The sequence below is a fragment of the Saimiri boliviensis genome, chromosome 2, assembly GCF_048565385.1.
Source record: "Saimiri boliviensis isolate mSaiBol1 chromosome 2, mSaiBol1.pri, whole genome shotgun sequence".
NCBI lineage: Eukaryota > Metazoa > Chordata > Mammalia > Primates > Cebidae > Saimiri > Saimiri boliviensis.
In genome coordinates this window covers 23,930,624-23,957,985 of record NC_133450.1, presented here as the reverse complement: position 1 = coordinate 23,957,985, position 27,362 = coordinate 23,930,624, and the positions used below count along the sequence as shown (strand labels likewise).

The 27,362-nt window shown below is 37.4% G+C and overlaps 1 protein-coding gene across 36 annotated transcripts in view; it reads left to right on the top strand.

The window, feature by feature from the left end:
* NRXN3 (neurexin 3) overlaps positions 1 to 27,362 on the top strand; it is a 1,684,741-nt gene that overhangs the window by 1,504,970 nt on the left and 152,409 nt on the right. For 23 of the 36 annotated variants that reach the window (XM_074392921.1, XM_074392916.1, XM_074392906.1 and 20 more), the window contains 2 exons: positions 19,990 to 20,079; positions 25,297 to 25,604. In XM_074392921.1, coding sequence (XP_074249022.1) covers positions 19,990 to 20,079; positions 25,297 to 25,604 — 398 coding nt within the window. The remainder of the gene's footprint in view (positions 1 to 19,989; positions 20,080 to 25,296; positions 25,605 to 27,362) is intronic. The other 13 variants (XM_074392932.1, XM_074392912.1, XM_074392931.1 and 10 more) reach the window with 1 other exon arrangement.

Sequence of the window (27,362 nt, the reverse complement as noted above, 5' to 3'; positions counted from 1 at the left end):
GAGAAATGCAGGTACACAAGGGAGACATTTTAATACCTAAATTTTATTGAGCCATTATTAAGTGCCAGATGGGGTACTGAGTTCTTGTATTAAGTCTTCACAGTAGCCCTAAGAGGTAAATACTACTATTATCATTATTTCACAAATAAGCACCTGGAGGCTTCTCCCAGGGTCAAGCTAGCACATGAATACCTAGAACTTAAGCCTATATGTCCTGGAAGGCAAGCCCAAAGACACTGCACTGTCTTCAACCTACAATCGTACTAGGTGGAAGAAGGTGCTGTTATTGAGGTAAGATCTAGGTTCAGTAGTAGGCGCACATAAAGGCCTGATGGAGACCGAAGGCCAGACAGGGGCAAGCATGGAATAAAATTTGGGATGTGACCTTGCATTATCTGGAACAATGCTAATAAGCTTGGCTCCCCTACCTAGTATGAAAAATGACATGACAACTTATATTTTATTATATTGAAGAAACTAATGGCCATGGAAATCTTTCTTTTACTTAAAAATTTTTTTACAGTTTTATTAAGGGATGATTGATCAGCAAAAAATCCTGCCCATATTTATTATATACAATTTGATGAGTCTAGACATGTGCATGCACCTGTGATACCTTCAACACAGTCAATACAATAAACACAGCCATCATATATTATTTTACTTAGTGCCATCTCCCCAGTGGTTCCAAGGCAGAAGTATTAATCTCCCTCTCTTATGGATGAGTAAACCAAGGTTCAGGGAGGGTGAGCACATTTGCTGTGGTCACTGTCCACCAAGGGTCAGCTCTGAGATTGCACACAGATTTGTTTGCCCCCACACCCTAATCCACATGTTACCCACTCCACTTTTCCAACTGTCTTCCATGAGCACTCCAGTTTACATTATATACAGAGCTCAAATTCACTTGGTTGACAGTTATAAATTCACATGCAAATGTACTATTATTTCCTACATCCCAGCACATGCAGAACACTCTGTAATCCCATTATTAAACGTTTACTAGAAATGTGCTTCTGCCTGATGCACAATTGCCAACCTCAATGTTTAATTAAACTAGATTTGTTTTCATTTGAATCACATTAGATAAATGTGTTTTTCTCAGATTTCAGTGGTGAAATCTTCATTTCAAATGCCTCCAAGTATCTGAAAACTGTGTATCCCAGAGGAAGGGATGAGGTTATTACAACCTATCCTTGCATAAAATATTTTAGGAGAACAATATTAATAACAGGTAAGACTGGAATAGACTATTTGTTGTGGAGTCCTCATAGCATCCTGGAAAGGGGTTCTATTAATATTACCATTTTAGAGATGAGAAAACTAAGACTGAGTGGTTAAGTAAACTACTCCAATATTGCACAGCTAGTAGGAGGCAGAACCAGCGTTTGTATGTAGTCAAGGAAACCCTGATATCCTATTTAGATTAGAGATCACCAAAGCTTTTCCCTTAAAGGTCAAATAACAAAGTCTATAACATAGGCTTTATAACCCTATGTTATAAATATAAATATTATATTTGGCTATTAAATTTTAATATAAATATGATTTGCATGTCTTTGTTGCAGTTATTCAACTTTGCTGTTATAGTGCAAAACCTACTATAGACAATACATAAATGAATGGGCATGGTTTTAGTCTAAGAAAACTTGCTTCACAAAAGCAAGCTGTGAGGAGCCAGATTTGCCCATTAGTTTTAGTTAGAAGGACCTCTGATTTAGATCACAGATATTTGGAAGCCTACAGTTTTTACTAATTCATCAGCTTTATTTTGAGAATTGCCTTATCTCTGTTTGAAATAAAGAGAGCAAGAGAATGTCTAAGTGGATGACTGAAATCCCTAGAGACACACAGAATAGTACTACCCTGTATAGTGACATAGATGTACTGGTGAGGTTAATTCAGGACAAAGAAATAAAGGAATACAATACACAAGAGACACAGACACTGCATTTACCTGTAGTTAAAAATGACAAACAACAAAGCAGCTAAATACCATTTTTCCAACTCAACACCAAAGATATAGATTCAATTCTGTCTTCATTTATATTTTGCCATACCTTGCTTAGTGCAAGATTTGAAGATGACAAACAGAAAGCATTGTTTCTTTAGTTCTGTTACTTCTACTTAGTAAACTGTGGTGATTTAAATACACCCCCTCTCCTAAAGAATAATGCATATATACTTTTAAATTCAAGAATTATGTTTAGCCACCCTAGTCTATTTCTCATAGCCCTTATGCATAAAGGTGCCAGTTGATGCCTCACATTGATCTTTCCTCCTACCCGCTCCCTGATATGTCTGTCTTCTAATTCTAAGAGAGCAGTCCCGTCATCATCTCAGCATTGGTTATCCCTATCTTGCTGCTGAGAGCTTCCTGCTTGAGCTTCAGTTACATTTTCCAGCCATTGGTCTGCTGATCTTAGGATGGACTAGCCCACTTTAGAAGTGGTTCAGCCCTCTTCCTGCTGCTGAGTTTTAGAGATTTTAGAATCAGATCCCCTGTTAATTAAAGCAGCAAGACCAGGCTGTCAGTTTTTATAGATGTGCATATGCCTAAAAGTAGGTACTGTTTAAAATTTTGACCTACATCCTCCTCTTCCCTACCACCCCTGGTAACCACTATTTTACTTTCTATGTATTTCCTTTTTTTTTTTGGTTCCACATGTAAGTGAAATTTTATAGTATTTTTTTTCCATACAAAGCTATAAAGGATGAATAAGTCTAGAGAGCTAATGCACAGCATAAGGACTATACTTAATAATATTGTATTAATTTTTTATATTGATAATTTACCAAGAGAGTAGATTTTAGGTATTCTTACCACAAAGGAAGGAAGGAAGGAAAGTGAGAGAAACAATTACTCTATGAGATGACGGGTATGTTTCTTTGCTTGACTACAGTCAATTCACTGTTTATATCAAGATTAAATATACCAAAACCTCACATATAACTTAAATATATGCATTGTTTAAAAGCAAAACTGAGGCACACTGGGTTTTTATTTACAAAACAGGGACCCGCTTTGCAGTTTGCTGACCACAATATTGACTACAATTAAGTTATTAAAGTTCTAACTACCAGAATAGAAAGCATATGCCACCAGATTTGGCTCCATAGCTCAAAAAAAGTGGCCACAGTTTTCTTAATCCTCTTTTTAAAAGGAAACAAACATAAATATTAAACTGTACAACTTAGGTTTTTGGAACTTTCTGACTTCATTGACTGCATATACATAACAGAAATATAAGTTATAATAAAATAAATATATAGTATCCTGGACAAGCGTTGACTATAATTTACTTTTATAACAAAAGAAAAATATTAACTTTTAAGCTTTTACTTAGAATTTTTTTATTGAAACAAATATGATTTTATTAAGATATGTTTTATATTGGTAAGATGATCCTTTATTGGTCTCAAAGGGTGGATTTCCAAGTATAATTAAACAAAATGATATGTGAGAGGAAGAAGATTTCAGTATCCTGGACAGAAAAATAAATCTAAGATAGATATAAATGTAAAATAAAAGTAAATCTAAAATCTTAGACCGCCAAGGTTTAGAAATCTTATTACTTCATTTTTATACCTGTATAAAACTGTTGTGAGGTGCTGACTGTTTCAAATAAAATAAAAATTTATGCAAGTAAAATACAAGGTAAAATAGAACTAAAATGCTTTTAGACTTGCAAAATGAATAGCTGGATTATTTTATTGAATTTTCTCTGTGGTATGGGTGTCACTGGAACTCTAGAATTGGTAAAAATAAAGGCAATCCACAGAAAGAAAATATATTGTTTTCAGGGAACAATTGCACTCTCCTGGAGAAGGCAAATCAAGTGAAATCTAATAGTCTTGCTTCATTTTGTGACTTTCTCCCACTATGCCCTCAGAATTTTGAGCTTCAAGTAGGTCTATAAAGGGAATTTTGGAATACTCTTAATAGATCTGTTCTTGAAATAACTCAACTAAACTGAGTGAGGTGCTTTGCCAACACATTAACTGAAAGTCCTGACCAACCCTGATCCCAGACCTTCACCGACAATTCTCTTGTTTTATTTCCATTTTCAGTAGTTGTGTATAATTCTTCTAAGAGTCTTGTTCCAAGCCAAGCTTCCTAGTGATCTTGTTGAAATGAGATAGTGGTTGTAGGTATCTGTAATGAACACATAGGCCAAAACAATATTGAGCTACTCAGAAAGTAAATCTAGCTTATTCTGTTGCTGCATAATTATGTAAGTGTAGCTTTCAATCAGGTTACAATGGGTTTGATTTTCTGATCAAATGAAACAATCGATATAATTGTACTTTGTTCCTCCCTCTTCTGGCTTCGATTCTTTGGTTTGTGCCACTTTCACTCTCATTCTTTCAGTCTCTCCCTACTCCACTGGCCTCTGCAGCTACTCAGAATAAGCAAACTATTGACGAAAGGGACCAAGAGTTTCAGTAATTACTGTATACTTTCATATCTCACTGCCATTTGGAAGGAAAGTCCCAAATGACATAGCCAAACTGTAGGGACAGAAGCAACTCTAATATCTACTTTTCTTTGTTTACAGAAACTGCTCGAATTCTCCTCTAAAAGTACTCATTAAGCATGCTTCTCTATAAATTTCTGTGGTAGAAACTGAATAATGGGATTTGAACCATTATTCAGTCAAACCACATTTAAATCCAACAGGTTAAGTAAAGAGGAAATCGACATATGTCTTTACTCACTGTGTTTAGTATATATCCTCTGTAATTCACAATCAAAAGGAAATCTTTGGATGGCCTTCTTGGGTTTTGGTTAGAGGAGCCATTTCAATCCTTGTTCAGAAGTCTAACCACTTGTGAGGATTCCAACGTGATTTTTAAAAGCTGCCATCCCTGATCATCAGATATAAAAACATAAAACCAAGAAGACTGTCGACTTTTATCTCACCTGTCCACCTTTTGTCCTAATTACACCTTATACTTACCAATGTTGTAAGTGCTTTTTGACAAGACAGCAATGGTACATCAATAGATACTGCATGAACTTGAGTAGGCAAATCAAGTCACTCAAAGGGCTTCTTTTAATCTCTTGGATCATTATTGCAAAGATAAAAGCAGGGTTCTGAAGGAGTGAAATTCAAAGGAACCTAGTAATTAGAATGGTGAAAATAGTAGGTCACCTGGCCATTTCCCTGCTTGGGTCAGACGTTTCTATGCAATATGGACTAGTTTAATTTTATTAGTCTAATTTAAAATGAGAGGCTTTATCTTTCTTCCACCAAGATAATAGATCTGTCTGATTTCTCCTCTTTGACTTAATTTTTTTTCCCTTCACATCTTTTATTATTAGGGATGTCAGCTGAAATTATTTTGAATAGTTTCTTTAAATCATGGATTTTTTTTTTCTTATACCTCACATCTAGGGGCTAGTTCTTGTTGCAAGGTGCAAGGTTCTATGCCACATGCAAAAGCATGCTTTCATTTGAGATATTTATAAAATCTTTCCACACACATATACCTAGCAATGGGAAAACAGAAAAAGTATTGCCTTTGCCCTAGCACAATAGTTAATATTCAGTGAACACCTTTAAATGTAAAATCACCTATGATCATTAGATATGTATTTTAATGTCATATTAAATTGCTAAAAGAAGGAAGAGGCATTGCTATTTTATATATATATATCAAATGTTATAAAAAGTTATAAGAATCTTATTGAACATCAGAAGCTTCAAAGCTAATAGTTTGTTGGATACCTGCATCTTTTGAGGTGGCCAATAGTTGTCAACTTTTTGAGTATTCTTGAACACTTAAGATTTGTCAGTGTTTGGTTTCATTGTGTGTTGAGGAGGGAATTATGGAAGCAGAATGGAGTAAAAAGCTTAAAAAAGAAAGAGCACTGCTTCTAAGGTGATTTCAATTTCACAGGAAAAAATGCCTTAAGGACTAACATTCAGTGCAGAGCAGTGGAATGTGGATGCCAGATAAGTATTTAACATTTGTGGATGATTTTGCATCATCATTTGGCTATGTTCTTAAAAGTGTTTTTTCAAAAGCCCTAATTAAAAAAAAAATTGCTATTCTGGCCAACACATTGACAACGTGAATAATATTTGAGTCATGACATACCTATAAGTTACTTGTAATGATTGTCACTTGAGTTGTAAATCACAGCATTTAGCAATGGTAGTTGTCTGTACTTTTGTTAACCCCTAAGTCCTTGGATCTTGATCATTTTTGGGTCTTTGCTCTAGAGTCTAGCTGCCATTCATATGCTAAACAAATGCCACTCAAATATTAGCTATAACATCCTAGGGAAATGATTTCTAAACTCTTCTCAATGAGTTTAAAAAGGCTTGTGTCAGTTTGCTGAGAATGATGGTTTCCAGGTTCATCCATGTCCCTACAAAGGACGTGAACTCATCGTTTTTGATGGCTGCATAATATTCCATGGTGTATATGTACCACATTTTCCCGATCCAGTCTATCATCGTTGGGCATTTGGGTTGGTTTGCTATTGTAAACAGTGCTGCAATGAACATTCGTGTGCATGTGTCCTTGTAGTAGAATGAGGGGACGGAAGGAAGTAAAGCACACTGCCATGTGTGTACCTATGCAACAATCTTGCATGTTCATCACATGTACCCCAAAACCTAAAATGCAATAAAAAAAAAGAAAAAGAAAAAGAAAAAAAAAGGCTGCTTTTTGCTAATCCATAAACTTTAAAAGGGACTGAAGAGGTAGTACATGCTTTTTAAAAGCCAAGGTTGCAGGCTGGGCGCAGTGGCTCACACCTGTAATCCCAGCACCTTGGGAGGCCGAGACGGGTGGATTACTGGAGCTCAGGAGTTCAAGACTAGCCTAGACAACATGGCAAAACCCCATCTCTACAAAAAATTAAAAAAAATTAGCTGGGTGTGGTGATACACACCTTGGGAGGCTGAGGCAGGAGAATTGCTTGAGCCTAGGAGGTGACGGTTGCAGGGAGCTAAGATCCTGCCTTTTGGACTCCAACCTGGGTGATGGGAGTGAAGCCCTGTCTCAAGACAAAGCAGAACAGAAAAACAAATAAAGCCAAGGTTGTAAGGTAGAACTGGTGGGTTTTTTTTTTCTGACTAGTTTTGATCTTTAATCAGTGTTTTGCTTTGTTTTCATTGTTGTGTGTTAGTAGGAATGTGGTGGCGGAGTGCCTTTCCTAGTATAAGTATAGGTAAGAGTCTTCATGACCAGTATTCATAGGGTATTCATACCCTGCAGGGACATAAATGGTTCTGTTTTGTTTTGGAATTTTGGGTTAAGGATGTAAGTAAAGGCCCTGTTTGCTCAGAAATAAAGAAGATAATCATTCAGTGGTCTTCATGAAATCATGTATGGAATGAAAAATTCATTGATGGGTTGAGAGGTCTCAGTGCCACAAAGTCTTACTAGTAAATTCAGAATTCAGCCTGTTCTTATAGATCTTCTCTTTATTCCTCATCCAAACAGTGATGGAAAAAGGTCAGATAAGTAGCTCCTTGTCCCTATAGGGAGCTACTGGACTACTATTACTGCCTTGGAGTCAAGCCCCACCTCATTCCCTTCCTTTTCCCTAGTCTAAGTCTAGAATCAAGGATCGGCGAAGCATCAACACATGCATCACCCTTTCTCCAATTTTCCTCCCCTTTCCCAGCTCCCTCAGCCTTACCCTTTCCCTCTCCTCTCAGGAACTGCACTATTGCATCTCTTCTTTTGGATTTGGTAATTCTTTCCTTAGGAAGAGGAACAGGACTAAGGATAGGTAACGGGCTGAGCGGTCCATGTCTCCATCCTTGGACCCTTAAGGCTTTTGCCACACAAACCCCTTTGACTCTGAAGACTGCAGCAGAGCTGCTTCTCTCCCCCTACTGAGCATGATGGAAACACTCATAGGAGAGGGTGCTTCTTTTACCCACTCTCAGATCCCTGTTCTTCCTGAATCTCCTGACCTCCTAGCTGTATCAGTTAAGTTCATTGCATAGCAAACCACTCCAAAACCACTGTTACTTATTGGTTCACATTTCCATGGCTCATGTGGGTGTTTATTCTCTTGTGGGTTAGCTTGGATGGAGCGAGATGATCTTGATGGCCTCACACACTCCTCTGGGCCCTCAGCTCAGATGGCTGAGTAGGTTCACATGTCTGAGTTTCTTTTCTCATGGAAGAGGAGCCCAGACTGGGCTTCTTGATATTGCAATCTCAGGTGTAGGCAGCAGGCAAGGGCAAGCATTCATACACCAATGGCTCTTCAAGCCTCTGCTTATATCACATTTGCTAGTGGTCCGTATGCCCAAGAAGTCCCACAGTACTGAGACCAGCTTGGCCATAGAGACCCCCACCCAGGCAGTGCTCAAGGAATTGAGAAGCAGACACCCAGACGGGGACCAACAGCCTTCTGAGCTGAGAGCCTCAGGGGGCTGGTAGCATTCTGGGCTGAAGGGCCTCAAGCCGACTCTAACCCACGTATTTATTCTCTCTAAACAGGTGATGATTATTGACAAACAGATGTTCAGTACTTTCTCACAACACAAAAATAAACCAGGTAGGCAGTGGTGCCTGCTTACCACTGATCACAGACAAACTAAAAAGTATTCTCCACGAGGGAGCCATGGGAGCAGGGTCACATATCCCATGCTTAAAGAATTGTCTTAACCAGTAGATGATATTTATATAATATCTTGCCACTTTAGAATGCCCCAAACAATTTTCCACTTGGTGGGGAGTAGGGGGTGGCTAGGTTTTCCTTGCCATCGTTCTTCCTAGCAAACAACATATTCTATCATACACTCAGCATTTCTCAACATCACAGCCCACCCAGAACCTAAGGATGAAAAGATAGATTCAAACTCTCATGAGAGGAGTAATAGTCTCACTGCCAAGAGGCATAGATTTTGAAATAGGATTGTAGCTGTTTTTTTTTTTTTTTTTTCAATTGAACACTGGAAAAGAAGAAAGGCTCTCATGTTTCCCTAGTAAACTTTCTCCTTCCAACCCTGATGCAGGTCTCCAGCTGAGGCTGGGAATCAGTGTCTTTCACTAAGCGACTGTCTCTTCTTTTCTTTAGGACATGGCTTTTTGAGATTAATCTTGATTCTTTCTGCCATATCCTAAGACTTCCATTTTTTTTTCCGTTTTTCTCTGTATATCTGATCATTTTGCTTTAAGTCAAACTAATTGATTTTTAAAAAATTAAATGCCCATTTAAAAATTATCCTCATTCATGTTCCCTCTGGACACTTTCAGATAGTTGATTTGCCTTTGCTTTTGGCACTTAAGCTCTATCAGTGTTGTTTATAAAACGTGTTATATTTGTATAGGGTATGTTCTTCCTTTCCTCTTTTCTTTTTAAACTAAGATACTTATGTTATAAAACAGCCCCCATGCTGATCCCTACTTTTCTCTAGACATTTCTCTGAGCTCAGTGCTTTGTTGTTTATCGTTATCCTTTGTAGCCAGATTTGAGGCCATGTTGCAGTTCTCAGAAACAAATCAATTTGAATTAATTTGCCAAGTAAAGTTAACGAGGCATTGTATGAATTCAAGATATACTATAACTATTGCATTCCCTGAGGTTATTCCTTCTCTGGGAAAATTTTGATTCTTGTATCACATTTTAACAGTGTATATCTGACCTTTGAATCTTGCACGCAATGATACATGGCTGCCAGCTGGTTTAATTTTTGAAAAGCCTGAAAAATTCTATGCAGCTGAACAAACAGGAACATAGACAGTTCTTTAATTAATAACTTTATGGGGCAAGTGTCGTCTTCAAAATCGATACTCTCTGATGATTACCTGTGCTAGGAATTCTTTGTCTAATGATGTTCTAAGCAGAAGTTAGAGAAACATCAAAATAGGGAAAATATATTTCTTAGATGGTCTTTGAGCTCTCCACAACCTAAAAATTATGGCACCCTTCTCTCAGATTATAAGCTGTGAATCCCAGCAAACTATATTCCCAGAAACTGATTTTGTTTAATGATAAGACGGGAAAGCATTTATTCTAAGAGGGACCTCGGTGATTACCCGAAATTCCTTCACTCCATAAACAGACATCCACATCTGTCACCAATATATTCTTTAGGAAAAAGAATTTCCGTCAAACTATAAAGACCAATTTAAACAAAATAAATAAGAAAATTAAATCTTCTCTCACCCCTCACACAGGTGAGGAAATGGTAATAGAGTTCTTCAAAGAGAATTCTAACTTCTGGGTCTTAGATGAGTAACATTACAAGTGCTTAAGAAACTTGAATTCTAAGCCCCTTTAATGTTTGCTCAGAATAGATGAGTAGTTTGGGAAAAGTCCTGAATTTTACATCGTGTAATAGGATGGATCTCTTAAACTTGGGACTGATATATCAGACTTCTCCAGTGTTGCATTTCACCAAAAAGTTGGTACACATTTAGCTAGATTTAACAAAGAATATGGTGATGGCTTGGAACTAACCTGGGCTCATGAAAAACAAACAAAAACAAAAAAACTTGTGCATGCTAGTGTAACTTTCTCTTGGATAGCAATAGCAAATTGGCAGGTGAGGAGAATATTATAAATATTGCGCACAGTGTATCTTCATTTCCCTAAAGAACTATACTGTGATGTACAGAGAACTATGAAGGGATCTTAAAGAGACCTGCCTGTGTGGTCCAACAGTTAAAGCTTTCTGATCACGCTGTATCTATTGCTGTGTAACAAGTTACCCCATCAAGTTTGAGGCAAACTTAAATAATAAAAGTGACATTTATGATCTCACAGATTCTATAGGTCAGAATTTGATAACAGCTTCACTGAGTGATTCTGGCTTAAGGTATCTGATGCCTTGCAGTTGGTACGAACTAGGGCTGCAGTCATCTGCACAGTGGAAGATTACCTGGAAATCTTTTTTTTTTTTTTTTGAGACGGAGTTTCGCTCTTGTTACCCAGGCTGGAGTGCAATGGCGCGATCTCGGCTCACCGCAACCTCCGCCTCCTGGGTTCAGGCAATTCTCCTGCTTCAGCCTCCTGAGTAGCTGGGATTACAGGCACGTGCCACCATGCCCAGCTAATTTTTTTGTATTTTTAGTAGAGACGGGGTTTCACCATGTTGACCAGGATGGTCTCGATCTCTCGACCTCGTGATCCACCCACCTCGGCCTCCCAAAGTGCTGGGATTACAGGCTTGAGCCACCGCGCCCGGCTTACCTGGAAATCTTAAAATCTTTCACTCATATGGATGTTGACTGGAATCATCAGTTACTCTCTGGCTCAGTTCCTTGCCTTATGTAGGCTTCTATAGAACTTCTTCAGTGTCTTCATGACAAGACTCTAGCTTGCTCGAAATGAGTGGTGCGAGAGGGAGAGAGATGGAGAGAGAGGGGAAGAGAGGGGGAGAGAAAGGAAGAGAGAGGAGGGAGAGAGGGAGAAAGAGGGAGGGAGGGAGGGGGAGATAAGAGAGAGAGAGAGAGAGAGAGACAGAGACAGACACACAGAGAGAGGCAACCACACGCTGTTGCTTCTACCATATTTTACTCTGTAGAATCAAGTCACTAAGTCCAGCCCACATCCAAGGTTGGAGAATCAAGCCTCACCTCTTACACAGAGGAGTTTCAAAGTATTTTTAGATATTTCATAGCTTCATCATAATCTTTCTGTTCAGGGACTAGAATGAATGCACAAAAGATATGCTTATTAAATTTGCAGATAACAGAAAGCTAAGAGAGGTATCTCCTACCAGAAACAAAAATCTTAAAGGTAAACTTTTTCTTATCATGTTTGAATACTGTTATGAAACAAAAAGAATACATTTAATGACATATGATTAAATACCTGTTTGAAGTTCATAAAGGGTGTTGCATGAATGCAACATGGCACAATTTTTGGGCGGAAGCCATTCAACTAGAAACTCTCTTGAGTTTTTGTTGGAAACAAGCTTAATAATGTGGTCCTGTTATGACATGGTTGTTTAAGCAACTGTTGAAAATCAGTATACTAGACAGGTCTCCTGTGGGTGGTGACTGGAACAGTGATTGTTCCTTTTAGATCTTTTGGGAACAATAAGTTCATTCTTAGGCATGGGGTTCAAGGTTTGTCTAAAATGCCTGTAATTTATAAACACTGCCAATTCTATAGGATCTAAATGGAAGGATTGCTACGGTGTAAGTTTATTGAGCATTAGAGATACTAATAATGGTGTGACTTTCCTGTTCACGGGATGAAAACGCTCCTGTGTTATGCAATGAAATTGTCCTCCCAAACCTCTCTGTCCTCTGAGCTGTATGGGGATGCCACATGTGTATGTTAAAATGAACACATTTTTTAAGAAGTCAAGTATTCTGGCATTCTGGCTTCAAAAACATTGAGTTTGATGTTCTCTACTTTGACATAAAAAAACACAAACATGAGAGGAATGAAAGGGGATGGGGAGTGGGAGGAAGAGGGTAGATAGAAATGAAAGGAAGCAATGACACTACAAAGAAGCGGAGGTCACACAGAGGTTGGACACGTGGGAAGGCATGGATCACGGGGAAGAGGGAGCCCCAAAATAACACTGTGGCTTTTGCAACAAGGAGGAAATAAGTGATAAGAGGAAAGGCACCCGGGGAAATCTTGAAGGGATCATATGTCAAACAGCTGAAGAGCAAACATTAAAGCTTTATTTTGAAAAGGATATTTGACACCAAAAATTCTGTAGGGAAGTCATTCTTGTGGAGTTTGCTTTCTTTTTAATTTAACTCTTCTGAATCAGGTACTCGTTATAACAATAATAACAAATCATATATTGAGGGCTTATTATGTACCACACATTTGCAAACTGCTTTACATATATTTCCTTTGAATTCTCAAAGCAATCCCATATTGCAATTATTATTAGGATCCCCTTTTAAATATGAAGAAACTGGCCAGGTGTGGCAGCTCATGCCTGTAATCCCAGCAGTTTGGGAGGCTGAGGTGGATGGATCATCTGAGGTCAGAAGTTTGAGTCCAGCCTGACCAACATGGTGAAACCCCATCTCTACTAAAAATACCAACAAATTAGCCAGTGGCGGTGGCATATGGCTGCAGCTACTTGGGAGGCTGAGGCAGGAGTATCACTTGAACCCAGGAGGTGGAGGTTGCAGTGAGCTGAGATCTGTTGCATACCAGCCTGGGCAACAGAGTGAGACTTCATCTCAAAATAAATAAATAAGAAACTGAAGCTTAAAATGCTCTAAGGCATGGCTACAACTAAGCATGTTTACCAGAAAGGAGACAGACAAAATTCAGGCATTGAAATCAACTACTGCGGCCCAAGTGCGTATTTCTGCATAATTATAGACGGGGAAAGTGACGACAATGGGAGAAAAGCACATTTTATAGTCAGTCGATGTTTTGTTAATTTACAACATGGCATTTGTGAGAGGGGCTCTTAGATAAAAAAACTGGTGCCAGGTTGACTTGGCATGCTGAAGAATGTTTGATTTGAAGTTGCTTGAAAATATTCTCCTAAATTATAGGAATGAATAAAGATTTTGCAATCACCTGGGACTAGTTTTATAAATATAACTGTGATTGAAAGTATCCTTGATAGATGAGGAGAAATCCCAGGAGAAATGAGCTTCAGGAACTGAGTTACAAATGGCCTCAAGATACAGAGAAAGGAGATCAGTGATGTATGTTGTAATTATTGCATTAAGGGAAATCATTTTAGTATCATAATACCTCAGCAGAAATGGATATTTGATTTGTTTAGGGTATGAAAGAGAAGTCTAATATTAACATGCATGCAAAAAACATGTATATTTGACCAGCAACAAAGGTCAAGGAATAGGGACATGATCATTCGGACAGCTGGACATAATACACCAGGGTTACATCTCTAGCATGGTTCTATTCCATTCCATGGTTTATCAGATATTTAGACATCATAGGCTGCATACAGTGGCTCACACCTGTAATCCCAGCACTTTGGGAGGCTGAGGCAGGCAGATCATGAGGTCAGGAGTTCAAGACCAGCCTGGCCAACATAGTGAAACCCCGTCTCTACTAATAATACAAAAAGTAGCCAGGCATGGTGGTGTGTGCCTGTAATCCCAGCTACTTGGGAAGCTGAGGCAGGAGAATCACTTGAACCCAGGAGGCAGAGGTTGCAGTGAGCCAAGATTGCACCACTGCACTCCAGCCTGGGCAACAGAGTAAGACTCTATCATCTCAAAAAAACAAACAAACAAACAAACAAACAAACAAAAAAAAAAAACAGATATTGGGACATGATAACTAAATGTCTACAGGTTCATCAGCGAGAGAACATAAGCAGAGGCTAGAGCTCAATGACAATATCGAGACTGAAAAAGGTTTTAGAAGGCTCTCTGGGCAAGGATGTACCTTACTCCCTTCCCCATGCTGTTTAAGCCTCTTTACTGGGAGAAATAACTTACATTTCTAAGCCTTAGATAAGTGTTAGGGAAAGATCCTAAGAATTAAAATAAATCACAGACTCTCACAATTCCCAACATTTTGTCTCCCCACAAGCCAAGCCCTTTCCTGAGTTACTGTATTTAATTTGGATAAAATCATGCAATATAGATAATACATTCTTTTTTAATAGGTGGATACATCAAGACTCATCTAAATTAAATAAATTTCCCAAGTTCACAAAACTGATCAATGTCTGATTGGACTTGATTCAGTTTGTCTGACTCTATATCCAGTGTTCTCTTCACTCATTTTGGGGCCATCTTTGCTTAAACAGTTGAACTAGCACAGCCTAGAGTTGGTAAATCCATACTACAACTTTAATTTAGAAGAGAAATGATACCATCTTCCCATATATATTTAACATTATCAGAACATATCCAGAAGACACTTAGAAGTGAGCTTTATCAGCCAACTCAGTGTATGCCGGGATGATCTGCACTTCTTTCCAGGCTCAAGGAACCACTTAAAAAGCTCCCTTACTTAATATCACCTTTGTGATCTGGGTCTATTAATTTACTTCCCCCAAGCAGATCAGTTTTCTGTTCCAAGACATTAATTTATTTACCTTGGCACATTAAAGGATCAAGGCTCGCAACATATAAATAGTTCTTTTTTCTTCTACCCCAAAGGTGTGTAGTGAGGATGAATGAGATGGTGCTTATATAATTGCATTTTGAGCTCCTTGGTCGAAAGACACTTCATAAATACAAGATATTCGTTCTTTGCTGAGATCCATCCATCACTTACAAGTGGCCAAACGTTCTGGATACCCTTTGGGTGTGCAACACCTCCCTCTCTGACTCTAAGAGAGTTGGTCTGGGACAATGCCAGAAATGTGGCTAGAGCCAACCCCAGAGTTTCTGGAGTTCCCTTCCTTTGGTGTGATGTATTTTCTTTGAAACTTAGAAAGTGTTATTTGGTGAAAGACACATGGCAAGAACCTCTAAACTGCCCTACTACTTGAGGGCAGCAGTACGGCTACATTGATTTTCTTTTGCCTCTGGCTCTGTTACACAGCATTTGTTCTTTGACTGTTCATTAGACCCACAGTCTGATTTTTTAGTGTCAGCAAAGCAATAAAGAAAAGGTTTTTTTCTTTTATTTCGGTGCTCAAGACAAAATTCAAAAATACCTTTGGCATTCATTTTGCGCAGATGAATGTTGTTAGGATATTCCTATTAGCATGTCCACATGCTTGACAACATTTCAGGCAGTATTAATAGTCTACCTGCGAGAAAATGCTTTCTGCCTGCCTGGTGCAAATTGGCAGAACCTTTAAGCCACTCTTTCTCAACTTAGCAGTAGTATATCATCATTACCTGTGGCTGGACCAAGAAATCACATTTGTCAATGCCTGAATTGCTCTTTTACTTTCAGTGGTTTTAGAAATCCACTTTGTTTTGGAAATGGGCTTAGCTGAGTATATTTTAGAAGATACAGAAATATATAATGTGATAGATAAGAGGTTTAAGGGATATTTGGGATGTTCCATTTTCTATGGTCAGTTGTTCTTTGCAAAATGACTTTTGTGGGATCAAGTAGAACGGGTCGTCTTTTGAATGAAGGACTGATAAGGAAGTGAGACAGGGAACTGCACCATGGAACTAATGTGCTTGCTTCTGAGCCTTAGAAAAGAGTCATATTAATGGTAATAGTTTAAATATGCTGTACTCTCTATGATTCCATACGAAGTCCTATGGCAAATTGAGAAATGGGGAAACTGAGGCCAAGTGACTTGCCCAAGATCACACAGCTAATAACTAATAAAGTTGGAACTCAAAACCAGGTTTGTATCCAGAGTCCATCATCTTAACTTCCATGCTGTATTGATGATGGCTTTAAGAGTATTAGTATACCTTATAATAAATAGGACCCATGTTTGGACCAATGAAGTGTAAGCCTATGTTCCATGCTGTACAAAAGTTCTATTTTTCAGTTTTTCACTTGAAATAATGTTATTCCTTTGAGACCGTTAACAAATTTTGAGTCTCACCTTAAAGAGGGATTGATGTCTCCTGGGGCCTACTCAATTTGCTTTCTGTGTCTTTCCCTTTTTTCCTAAGTGGATTCACCCAAAGTGGGAAATGGGAAGTTAGAGTGTAAAGGTTGGAACTATGAACCAGTTGGGCTTCAGTACTTTGACCTCAAAGCAGTCTGTTCTTCAGAATATTATAATTCCACAGTGCACGTGCATGTTGTACACGTCTCCAGGAGCTGAAATGCTTGATATTAGAGCCAATGGTCTAATAAAAATGACCAGAGGAGGCCAAATGTGTAACACTCTCAACCCCTAATCAAAAATATATGGGAATAAACATACATATTTATTTTTAGTACAATAAAATGTGACTAAGATTATTTTTTCTAAAATCCAGTCCCACAGACGTGTCGGATCCACAGAAGTAATTCAAGAACTGTTGATTTGAAGATCTCTTTGTGCAAGTTATAGATTTCTCAGTATGATTAAGAAATTACATTATTATATTTTTTGTCTAATTAGCAATGCACGTATGCCTCCTTTTAATGATACGATGTTTACTACACATAAGGCCATTCTTTCTTAAGTATAGCCATCGCTTTCTGTTGAAGAACTGATTTCACTCTTTAACTGTACATACATACTTGTTGCTATATGAAATGTACAACTGAATATCATTAAAGATTTAATAAGAATGTATATGAATTTGGTAAGGTTTGTTCAGCTTTTAGAGTAGCCCTGTATATAAGAATACTTATATTTAGAAGGCTGTTTGCTCTTCAATCAAAGTAGCAAAGAACTCATTCTCATGCACATGTTTCTAAAACAGTTTTTACTAATGTTTGAGATAAATTAAAATAAAAACCAGAACATGAAAAGAGACTAAGAACAATGTTAATGCGGCAATTTAAACAAATTTGGTTTTCCAAATGACCTTCCATCTTTCACAACTTTTAACAGTATTCAAGATTGTTATCCTTAGTGCCAGATACTATCAGTCTGGTGTGGAAAACTTAAAACTTTTTTCTAAATGTCTTTAAAGCTGAGGTGGAGAAGAATGACTCCCTGTCACTTTCAGAAGGGTCTAAGGTTGAATCATGGCCATGCTGTCCTTCCCCATGTCACTCACTGCTGTCTCCTTTCCTAGCCTGCACCATGCCCCCAGATTATCTTCCATGGTGCTTTACGTTTGAAAGAGAGTAGATGATGGCGGTGGGGATGCTTAGGAGGGCCAAGAGCCTTATGTATTTGGAGGAAGTAAATTAATACAGCTTCTTAATTTGGTGCATATTAAATTCTGAAAAATTGGAATTTCAGTTACTTCTGATTTTGCCCTGCATTTTGCTAACAGTATTTAGCTTTATACTTGCTTTTGGCTTCACTAATCTATTCCACAGTGAGTAGAATGAAGGCCATTACTGTATTTAATGTGAAGCCAACAATGGCAGATACAGAAAACTCAAAGTAATAGAATATATTCAGGGCAGATCTGGTGCAAGCCAATTACCGTTTCTCAGTATGATATTCTGTTGTGTCTAAACCCCTGGAGGATGAATGACATCCTTTATGAGATCTCACCTGTAGGGTAGGATTATGAGTTATAGATGTAGGTTTTTTTTCAAAAACGTACACATTCTTTTTCCATGAAAACATCTAAAAATCTTGCCCAAACTGAATTTTGAATGATAGAATTCATTCAATGATAGAATTTTTTACCAAGATCTACCAAGGAAGGACATTACAATGATCTCTAATCAGTGGCTATTTTAACAGGTTAAACTAATTTCTTTCACCACGGGCTTATTGAAGCACCAGGAAATTCAGTTGCCTGTTTCCCCTCCTTGCCCTCCCCTATTTTTTTTTCTGTGAGAAATAATATTTTGAGAAAAATTTTAATCTATCCACTGCAATTCAAAACTGTTGTTCGTTGTATTTCATTTCTCGATATGTTAGTATGTTATACCCTGAACCAGCCAGATAGGGTCCCAAAACGTAGGCTAGAAGCAGATCCATAGTTGCCTCTTTTATGAGTTCTTATTTTTTAAATTCCTGATAGTAAAGATATGAGTCAGCTTCTCAGAATAATTTGTCTATATGAGAAGTGAATGGGGAACCTTGGGAACATCCTCCACTATTGCTACCCGTTATGCGTCCTGCACCCTACCTCCCCAACAAGCACAGAAGGTAGGTACCGGTTTATTCTCATGTGGAATCTTCTCAGCCAGTAATAACTCCCATGTGGAGATGGCCCTACAATTGAAATGCTTTAGCATGCTCCTATTCATTTGGGCTGATGCCATATGCAATTCTGATATTCTTGATGGCTTTTAGAGTTCTTTTTAAATTGTTTCCAAGCCACCTGCTTTGAGATTTTTCCTTCATTTTTAATATTTGTAATTTGGAATGGAGTTGCCCAAGTTGCAATATAGACCTATGAATCAGAAGCAATGAATTACAATTCACTAATTTCTGCTAGATCAGTGTGAGGTTGGTTGATGAGATAGAATAGTTCCCAAGGCATGGCTTCATTATTTTGTTGTCTGAAGCATATTCATTAAGTGCGTATCTCCACAGCTCCACTCTCCAAGTCTGTCCTAATTATGGAAACCATTCAGGAGTGGTAATAACAGTTATGAAGGAAGAGGGGGCATACTGGCAGTTAAAATCATGATGTTTGAGCCTTGAAACTAATTAGATATTTCATGCTTGGAAGAAGTATTCCTAACAGGCTTTATGAATGGATGCTTGTTCTGGAAGGACCTCTCATAAGAAGATGAGAGGAAGGGAGGCAGATGGGGTGAGGCTCGATAAATATAAAAAATCAGTGTTTATTATAAAATATAGGTGTTCAAAAGTCTACCAATGTTACATCACTATATTTATAATTACCTCTATTTGCAAACATGGACTTTGAGTTTTATTAATTATTTTTAAAAATATGGAACAAATCTGGAAAGATAGATAGTGATATAAAAGGCCTTCTGTACTGATCTACCTATTTCAAATAGGTAAGGAGATGCCAAGTCATTCTTTATGGAATAAGAAGTCTCCCTTGGCCATCGAGGCTTAAATTGTCATCTCTTCCTTCCTTTTGTCAGAACATAAAGCTGTTGCAAACACTTGAGAGAAGAAAGGAAGGACATGGCCCTATGTTTCTGATGGGAATACAGTAGATTAATAGTGGAGTGTGCATGACTGTGGAGCTGGGTTTCCCTCTCAGACCTGAAACTGATCTGGCAAGTGGATTCCTCATGCATCAAGAAGGTCCCTGTTCCTCAGCTGGCCCACTTAAGGTGTGGTTGGCATGAGATGGAGAGAGAATGAAGGTAAACCCATTTCCGTAAAGGGCCAGACCTCTTAAGGATTCCCGTGCCACCTTTCCAAAACACGATGGAGTACCGCATGGCTAGGACTAACCTGACCTTTAAGAGTATCAGTCAAGGGCAGAGTGACTTCAACTCCACCTCTACTAAAGATAAATTGACATCTATCTCTAAAAACTTCATAAACCAAAAAAACCTAGGATGTTTTTAATGACTTATTGACTTTTCAGATTGTTCTTTAAGCTGTTTTTTAAACTTTAAAGGCAACACTGATAATGAACGGTTCCAAATGGTAAAACAGAAAATCCCCTTCAAATATAACCGGCCCGTAGAAGAGTGGCTGCAGGAAAAAGGTAACCGTCATTAAAACTTTCATTTTAAAATCATTTGATCCTAAACCCTCATTTTTAAAGCCTGCAAATAAATGTTCCTTAAATGATAATCGCCTGCTGCATAAATGACTGTTTTAATTTTCATTATAATTTGTGTCAGCTTCCACCTGCCATATGTTGATAAATCATGCTATAATACATTGCCATTAAAATACAGTTAAAGGGACTAACTTCTAGCCTGCTATCAGCATGACAAACACAAACAAGAAATTCCAGGAGCCTCTAAAACAGAAAGGTATTATGGCAATTTAACCACTGCATGACATTATTTATTAATTTGTTTTAAATGACCTCTTACACCAAAGCTTTCTAAAGAAATTTCAAAAGTAGTTTTTAAACTTACATCTTCAGGCTGTTTGGGCTTGTAGCATGGTTAACGAAACAAAACCAAAACTATAGATTGACTCTTGTAACTTAAACTGTTTAAAACAAATATTATAAGGGGAGCAGTGTTTTTTTTTTTTTTTCTTTTCAACATTCGTTCTTAAAGATGAACTTTGCCTTTAAAACCTACAGAGGCGAAATTATTTTATAAGAGATTAATTGTGTCCTAGTTGCTGACTGAAACTAAAAACAAACTTATTTTACACTTTGGTTGTGTGGATACCCTTGTGTATTTGATGTTTTATGCAACAAAAGTGTAAGTAGTTAACATAATGAGTTTGAAAAGAAAAGGTTCATGAAAGGCAAAACAGCAGTTTCTGATTTCCTGGAGACAAGAACCACTGTTAATAAAAGAGGGCAGCGGTTATAACTGATGTTAGAATTTTCCTGTGTAGCTTCAAGCTGTTAAGAAATAAACCATTGTATTTCAATGAAAAAAAAAATCTAAGCAGATATTTACTCTCTGTGTTGTTATTGAGACAATATAAGCTACTCTTGTCTCAACACATTACAGGAGTTCCTAACATTGTAGAGATCTCATTGAGTTATAGATAAGAAGTAACCAGGTGTATTGCTTAGTATACGACTTAAAGAACAAAGGACAACTACAGTTTTAAGTTGGAGGAAAACATTCAGACCTTTAAACATGGAAAATCCTCACGGAGTCTTAACTGTTTGCCCTGTTTTTAATGTATGTGGTCTAATTAAAAATAAGAATAACTCTAAAAAGCAAATAATTTTGTTTAGTAATCATCAGCTCATAAAGTCCCTTTAACATTAAAGACAATGACTGCCTCACTTTTAAACAGGAAAAAGCAAACTAGATGCATGTCTGAGTCTCATGTGCCTGAGAATTTTTTTTGTTTCTTTCAGTTTTATGTTAATAATATTTTATTTTACTCCATTGCCTTTTAAGTCTAAGTTTAATAGCATGCCAGGCATTTTCATTTGTATAAATCATTATAAAGTTATTAGTAGGCTTTTAGTTTTTCTTACAATAGAATCGTTATCCGTTGGCTTTCACATAAAGGGATGCTTTCAAATACACAAGATGAGGGGCTGCGATGTGGGGAGGGGTGGTTGAGGTGGGACGGAAGAAGATATCCTAGTTTCTTAATTAAATATATGTACAATTATATATGCATATAATATTGAAAAGAATTATTTGCAAACCGTGAGTTTCTCTTCTACAGTATTTTCACTGAAAAAATTTTTTGTTGTAATTTGGGTGAGTAACATCTATTCATTCTATTGTCTTACCTCTTCCTCTGCCTAGCTAACCTTCCCTTCAAAAGAAATACAAAATATATGCCAAAGACTTGTAAAGACAATGAATATGAAGGGTAAAGTGAGCTGCCTTTGGAGGTACTTGGAATGCCTCCTTGGAGTTATTTCTGTCATTGGGGAGGAGAGCTGTGCCATAGCATTCCCAAGTCTCTTTTCTGGCTCTGTCTACTATTGATTAACTTTCTGACCTTAGACAATCCACTTAACCTCTCTGTATCTCAGATTCCCCATCTGAGGACAGGAAAAATAATACCGCCTATTCCCCAAGGGTGTTCTGAGGTTTAATTAATTAGTCCTTGTGCAACACCGACTGGAGACATGCAAAGATTTAATTTAAGCAGTATGTGAACTTGATGTCCAAATGAGGTAATAATTAATGACTTCCAAGACGATGGACATCTAAAACAAAGTCACCTGCTGCAATTCCTGTACTGGTGTTGTAACCAAACTTTGTGTTACTTAAGATAAAATAGTTCTCAGAGTAAGATATATACCACATAAATATGCATATGTGTACGTATATATATGCATGTGTGTATATCTATCTATATATATAATGGTCAGTTATTATAAAAATCTCATTGATTGTAAGCCATGAATGAAAACAATGAGAATAGTGAGGTCTGACATTGATTTTGGGAAATCTTGAGCAAATGATAAAAATAAGCTCTCTGGTCAGTTCTTCACTTTATTCATAGGGAATGGACAGTGATCATTATTTCTGTTACACACTAACCCCTGTTTATCTGAGAGAGAAATTCATCAGAGGAAGGGATAGCAGGAGACTCAGAGTGCTCTACTGCTCCTTTACTGGTTGCTACCTTTGTCATTAACCCTCTGATCCAAGGTACAGGGAGCTAGAAGAGGGTTTCACCACAGCAGAAAAGCAGATCTAGGCAGAAACAGACCATGAAACAAGCAAAGAGAAAAACATACTTCCCATGACAAGATGAAAAAATTGAAACAAGACAACCCTGTTTAGTGTCTCACTCCACCAGTGTATTCTTCTCAAGAAGTGATTAGTCAGATCTCTCTGGGAAAGTAGCTATAGTCAAGAGCAGAACGTCAGTTTAATCTTGGTAACCCAGGAAACCTGCCTTGCCTTTCCTGATGCTTGGGTCAGTCTTGAACAGGCAAAGAGCACTTTATGGAGTGAATAATGGCAACGGGACTGAAGGAGATTCATCATCTCTAGCCAGTGTAATTCAGCTTTGCATTTCAGTTTAATCTGACCCTCTTCTTATTTGTAAGCTTTGGCATAATAACACCACTGGGTTATCATTGTGAAGTATTTTCAAGAACATTAGAATGTGAGATTTTCTACCTGTAATCAAGTCTAACTGTTAAGTTATCACCAATGCTGTACTATATAAAAAACAGATGAATAAATATTATGATTGGCCAGCAGTTGTGTGCATAGAAGGTATCTCTTGGCATAAAGGCTGTGTAATGTAAGATACTGACGTTTTATCCTGGAAATCTCCTGTTAGGCAGCTGCTTCTCATTTATTATGTTAAGCTGCTTCCAATGCCTCTATGGGGTTGATGGAGAATTTATTTTCTCCTTGCATCATTTTATTTCTTTTGTAGTAAGCTCAGGGCTTCCAGGGGGAAAAAAAAAGTTATCAAAAATAAACAGTAAAGAGGTATGAATTCCAGCACATTCTTCAGTGGTATTGTGCACTGAAATTTCTGCTGCATCTCGTGTGAAAAGCACAGAGTACAAAATACAATTGTGCATATGTACAGCACACTGAATGAATTGCTGAGAAAATGAAAATCTTTTTGATTGCACCCTTGTGATCTGCGTAATTCTGTACTCATTAAGGCCAGCAGATCCCATTTTCAGGTTCTGGATATTTTTATAAAGTATAGATCATTTTCACTGTAAGAAAATTCTCTGGCCAATTCACCATACTGCAGTGCTCAAAGCTTCCAAAGGGATATCATGTATATATCATTCTTGACTAATAGGCACTATGAGTTGTTCAATGAGCAGAATTGACTCTTGTGTGAGGAGTATCCTCTGAGAAGACGAGCATTCTCTTCTCTGCCACTTCCATTTCTGTCACTGTCATACATTTAGAAGGTATTTCACATTATACACCAGGGATTCAAGGATAGGTCAAAATAGCGTAGCCTTGAAGACCATGTAATAGTGGTAGGTTTTTAAAGCCCAAACATCACAGGGTCTCTCTATTCCTATTAGAAATTATAAAGCAAAAACCTGTTATTAAAAACACTGTCCTTTTTATTAAGTAAGCAAATATGACAAAATTGTTTCTAGTTATTTCCCACTAAAGTACTTCAGGTGATTAGATTGAGTGGAGCATTGTTTGATCACTAAGTGGACAATATTAGGAAGACACGTATTTAATTCCCTTAATAAGCCTTTTTTCCTTTTTTCATGTAAAAAAGCAAAATGAAGTAACCTGGAGAAATAACAGTAAAGAAGGCCTTAGCATGTTGCTGTCCTGATAAATTGCAATAAGTTCTAAAGAGCTCTTTGTATTTTCTTGGGAAAAATCTCACACTTGAGGGAGATTTTTATAAATTGAAATAGTTGGGAGTAATTTGGGTTTCATTCTGATACTTTTCAGGGAAGTATAAATGGTTTCAAAGTGGGAACTTGAAATAAAGTAAACTACTGATATCCTTCGACTCATTAACATATGTCTGTCTGTATCATTTTAAGGAGTTTTATGTGTTGCTTTCTTCATTAATACCTATCCACTGTTAAAAATTTGTTAAATCTGAAGGACAACTTCCTCAGGACTGGAGCATTACCACTATGCTTATATTTCATATTGAGGGAATAATTTAGTTTTGTGACCATAATCCATCCTCCCAAAAACAAATTAATAGAGATAGGAATTTATCTCTCAGATTTTTTAACAGAAAATAGAATATTATGCACTATGAAGACTGAAAAGAAATAATATGTTTGGTGACTAGAATGTTCATTTTTACAAGTATGCAATGAATCCAAGTCTCTTAACTGAAATTAAATTTCAGCTAATTTATCTATTAGATTTAGTTTTTAAATTTCGTTTTCTGAATCACCTCCTGAGGGTTTTTTTTTTTTTGCCATATGTAATTCTTTTCATTCTCATTATTTTACTTTGTAACTTTAAAAACTAATGCAGTAGGTATCTATAATTTACTCTGGTCATCACCCGATTTGAGTATTTCTTTCTGTCATCCACAATTATATACCCGAGAGGATTGTAATACCTCTTACCATTGAAGCAAGATTTCTTCTTCCTCACTATCAAGAAATAAAGACTTGATTGTTCAAGTTATCAAAGATTTTTCAGCTAGGCAGTGGAAGAGATAACCACAATGAAATGTTACTTGCTAATGTCAGTACTGAATTTTTGTTGTCCATCTTTTCCTCCCCTTAAATTGCTCAAGGAAGCCTGTTATGATACCTGGTCCATTCAGACCAGGTAAGGCAAACAGGGAAAATGTATGAGAATAATAATGTTTCCTCCACCCAACCCACTAGGCCGGCAGTTAACCATCTTCAACACTCAGGCGCAAATAGCCATTGGTGGAAAGGACAAAGGACGCCTCTTCCAAGGCCAACTCTCTGGGCTCTATTATGATGGTTTGAAAGTACTGAATATGGCGGCTGAGAACAACCCCAATATTAAAATTAATGGAAGTGTTCGGCTGGTTGGAGAAGTCCCATCGATTTTGGGAACAACACAGACGACCTCCATGCCACCAGAAATGTCAACTACTGTCATGGAAACCACTACTACAATGGCTACTACCACAACCCGTAAGAATCGCTCTACAGCCAGCATCCAGGTAGGTCTTTTTCCAAGTATTAATTGATTCTGCATTTTTATCTTTGAAACATTGTTATCATGGTCATTGTTTTATGTAGTTAAAGACTTTGAATTACTATGTAAGAAGGATGCCTGCAGATCCTCATAGTAATAAGAGCCAGGAGTAGAAGAAGGTGAGGTCATTGCTAAAGAAGTCATAAAAGCCTGTGGCACTCATGGGTTGTTATTTCTATCCTATTTGTCACTGAAATGGTAAAAGCTGCTATTCAAAATGAGCAATGGAATATACTTTCGGTATGAAATACCCTTTCCTTTAATTTTATTACCTTTTCTTTTCAAATTGCAGAAGGGGAAAGGTAGGGAAGGAAAATTTGTTATCATAGGAAAGGCTATATCCTAGTTCAATTTCACTCACGTTCTCTAGGTAGCTTTGCTATAACATGAATCGTTCATTTTTGAGGTCAATGGGTACCATTAAATCAAGGGCAGTTAAAGTTAGAAGTTCAGCTAATCCTTGTAAAATGCAGTCTTAGTGTTTGTTCAAGTCCTCATTAATCATGTGTCAGATTTTTACCCATTTTGTTTTCTTTATATTTGATGAAGATACTAATGACAGTAGAAAACGTGAAGGTTTGAGTTTGGCTAAACAGGAAGTCCTTGGTTTTGTGGCAATTTTTTTTTCCACTTGAAAGTAATTATATCCAAACTAAGCTTAACACTTTGCTGACTCCCTTGGCATTTCATAAATCTAGTTAGTAGGGAACAGGAGGTTTACTGAGTGATTAGCCTTTAATGCTCTGGCGTACCGTAAGACACTCCAATTGCTTGTAGGAAAATTACCCCTAGCCTAGTTAGTATTTATAGAAAATTCAGTAGATTATCACTTGTCTCGTTTGCTTCTTAGTTTTAAGACAATATCCAGGAACTCGACTGAGTCCTTGACATCACCCTTACATTGACTCCAATGGACACTGTAAACTTAAAGTCAATCATTAATTAAACCCCCTATGTATTCCCATTCTATGCGATTTAGGTAATGGTACGTGTATTTTCTGTTGTTTTCCTTTTTTTTTTTTTTTTTTTTTTTTTTTTTACTTTGAGCAGAAATATCCAGACAGCTCTTTACATGGCTCCATAGTAACAATTTGAAGTTGTATATGCCGACAATGTCATCAGGCCAATTTTATGGGTTTCAAAGGCTTCTAAAAACCTGGTTTGCACAGCCCTCTTATAGTCAGTCACACATGCTATTACATGCATACCTATGCACATGCTCATAAGGAAAAAAAAAAGCTCTTCTCTACTGATATTAAAGCAATAACTCCTGACACCCTGCTCTACTCACTGAAAAGAAGATGAAAGGCAATATGTATTTCTATTATGACTCTCTCTAGCTCCAGAGTAGATCTGTTTATTGTGGGTGAAAGGATAGTTCTGTCTGCACAGGTCTTGGCAGACTCGTTTTGCTTCTGTCAGAACATATTCTGCTAACTCTGTGGGAAGCAGAGAAGCAAATGGCTTTTTTGACACAGGAATGGCTGGTCCTGTAGTTTTTTTTAAGGCCAAATTTCCACTGACCTCGAGATGATTTAATGTTATTCAGGGATCCAGAAACCAAGTTGTAGTAATTATTGGTTTTTGGTTTTCCCTCCTGTAGCACGTACATAAATGGGAACTAATTGGGGCAGTTCCTAAACTCTTGTCACAAACCAAGGAAGTCAGAGCTCTGGGAGAAAAGTAGGGTACAAGGTGCAAAATCTCGCTGGTGACTGTAACT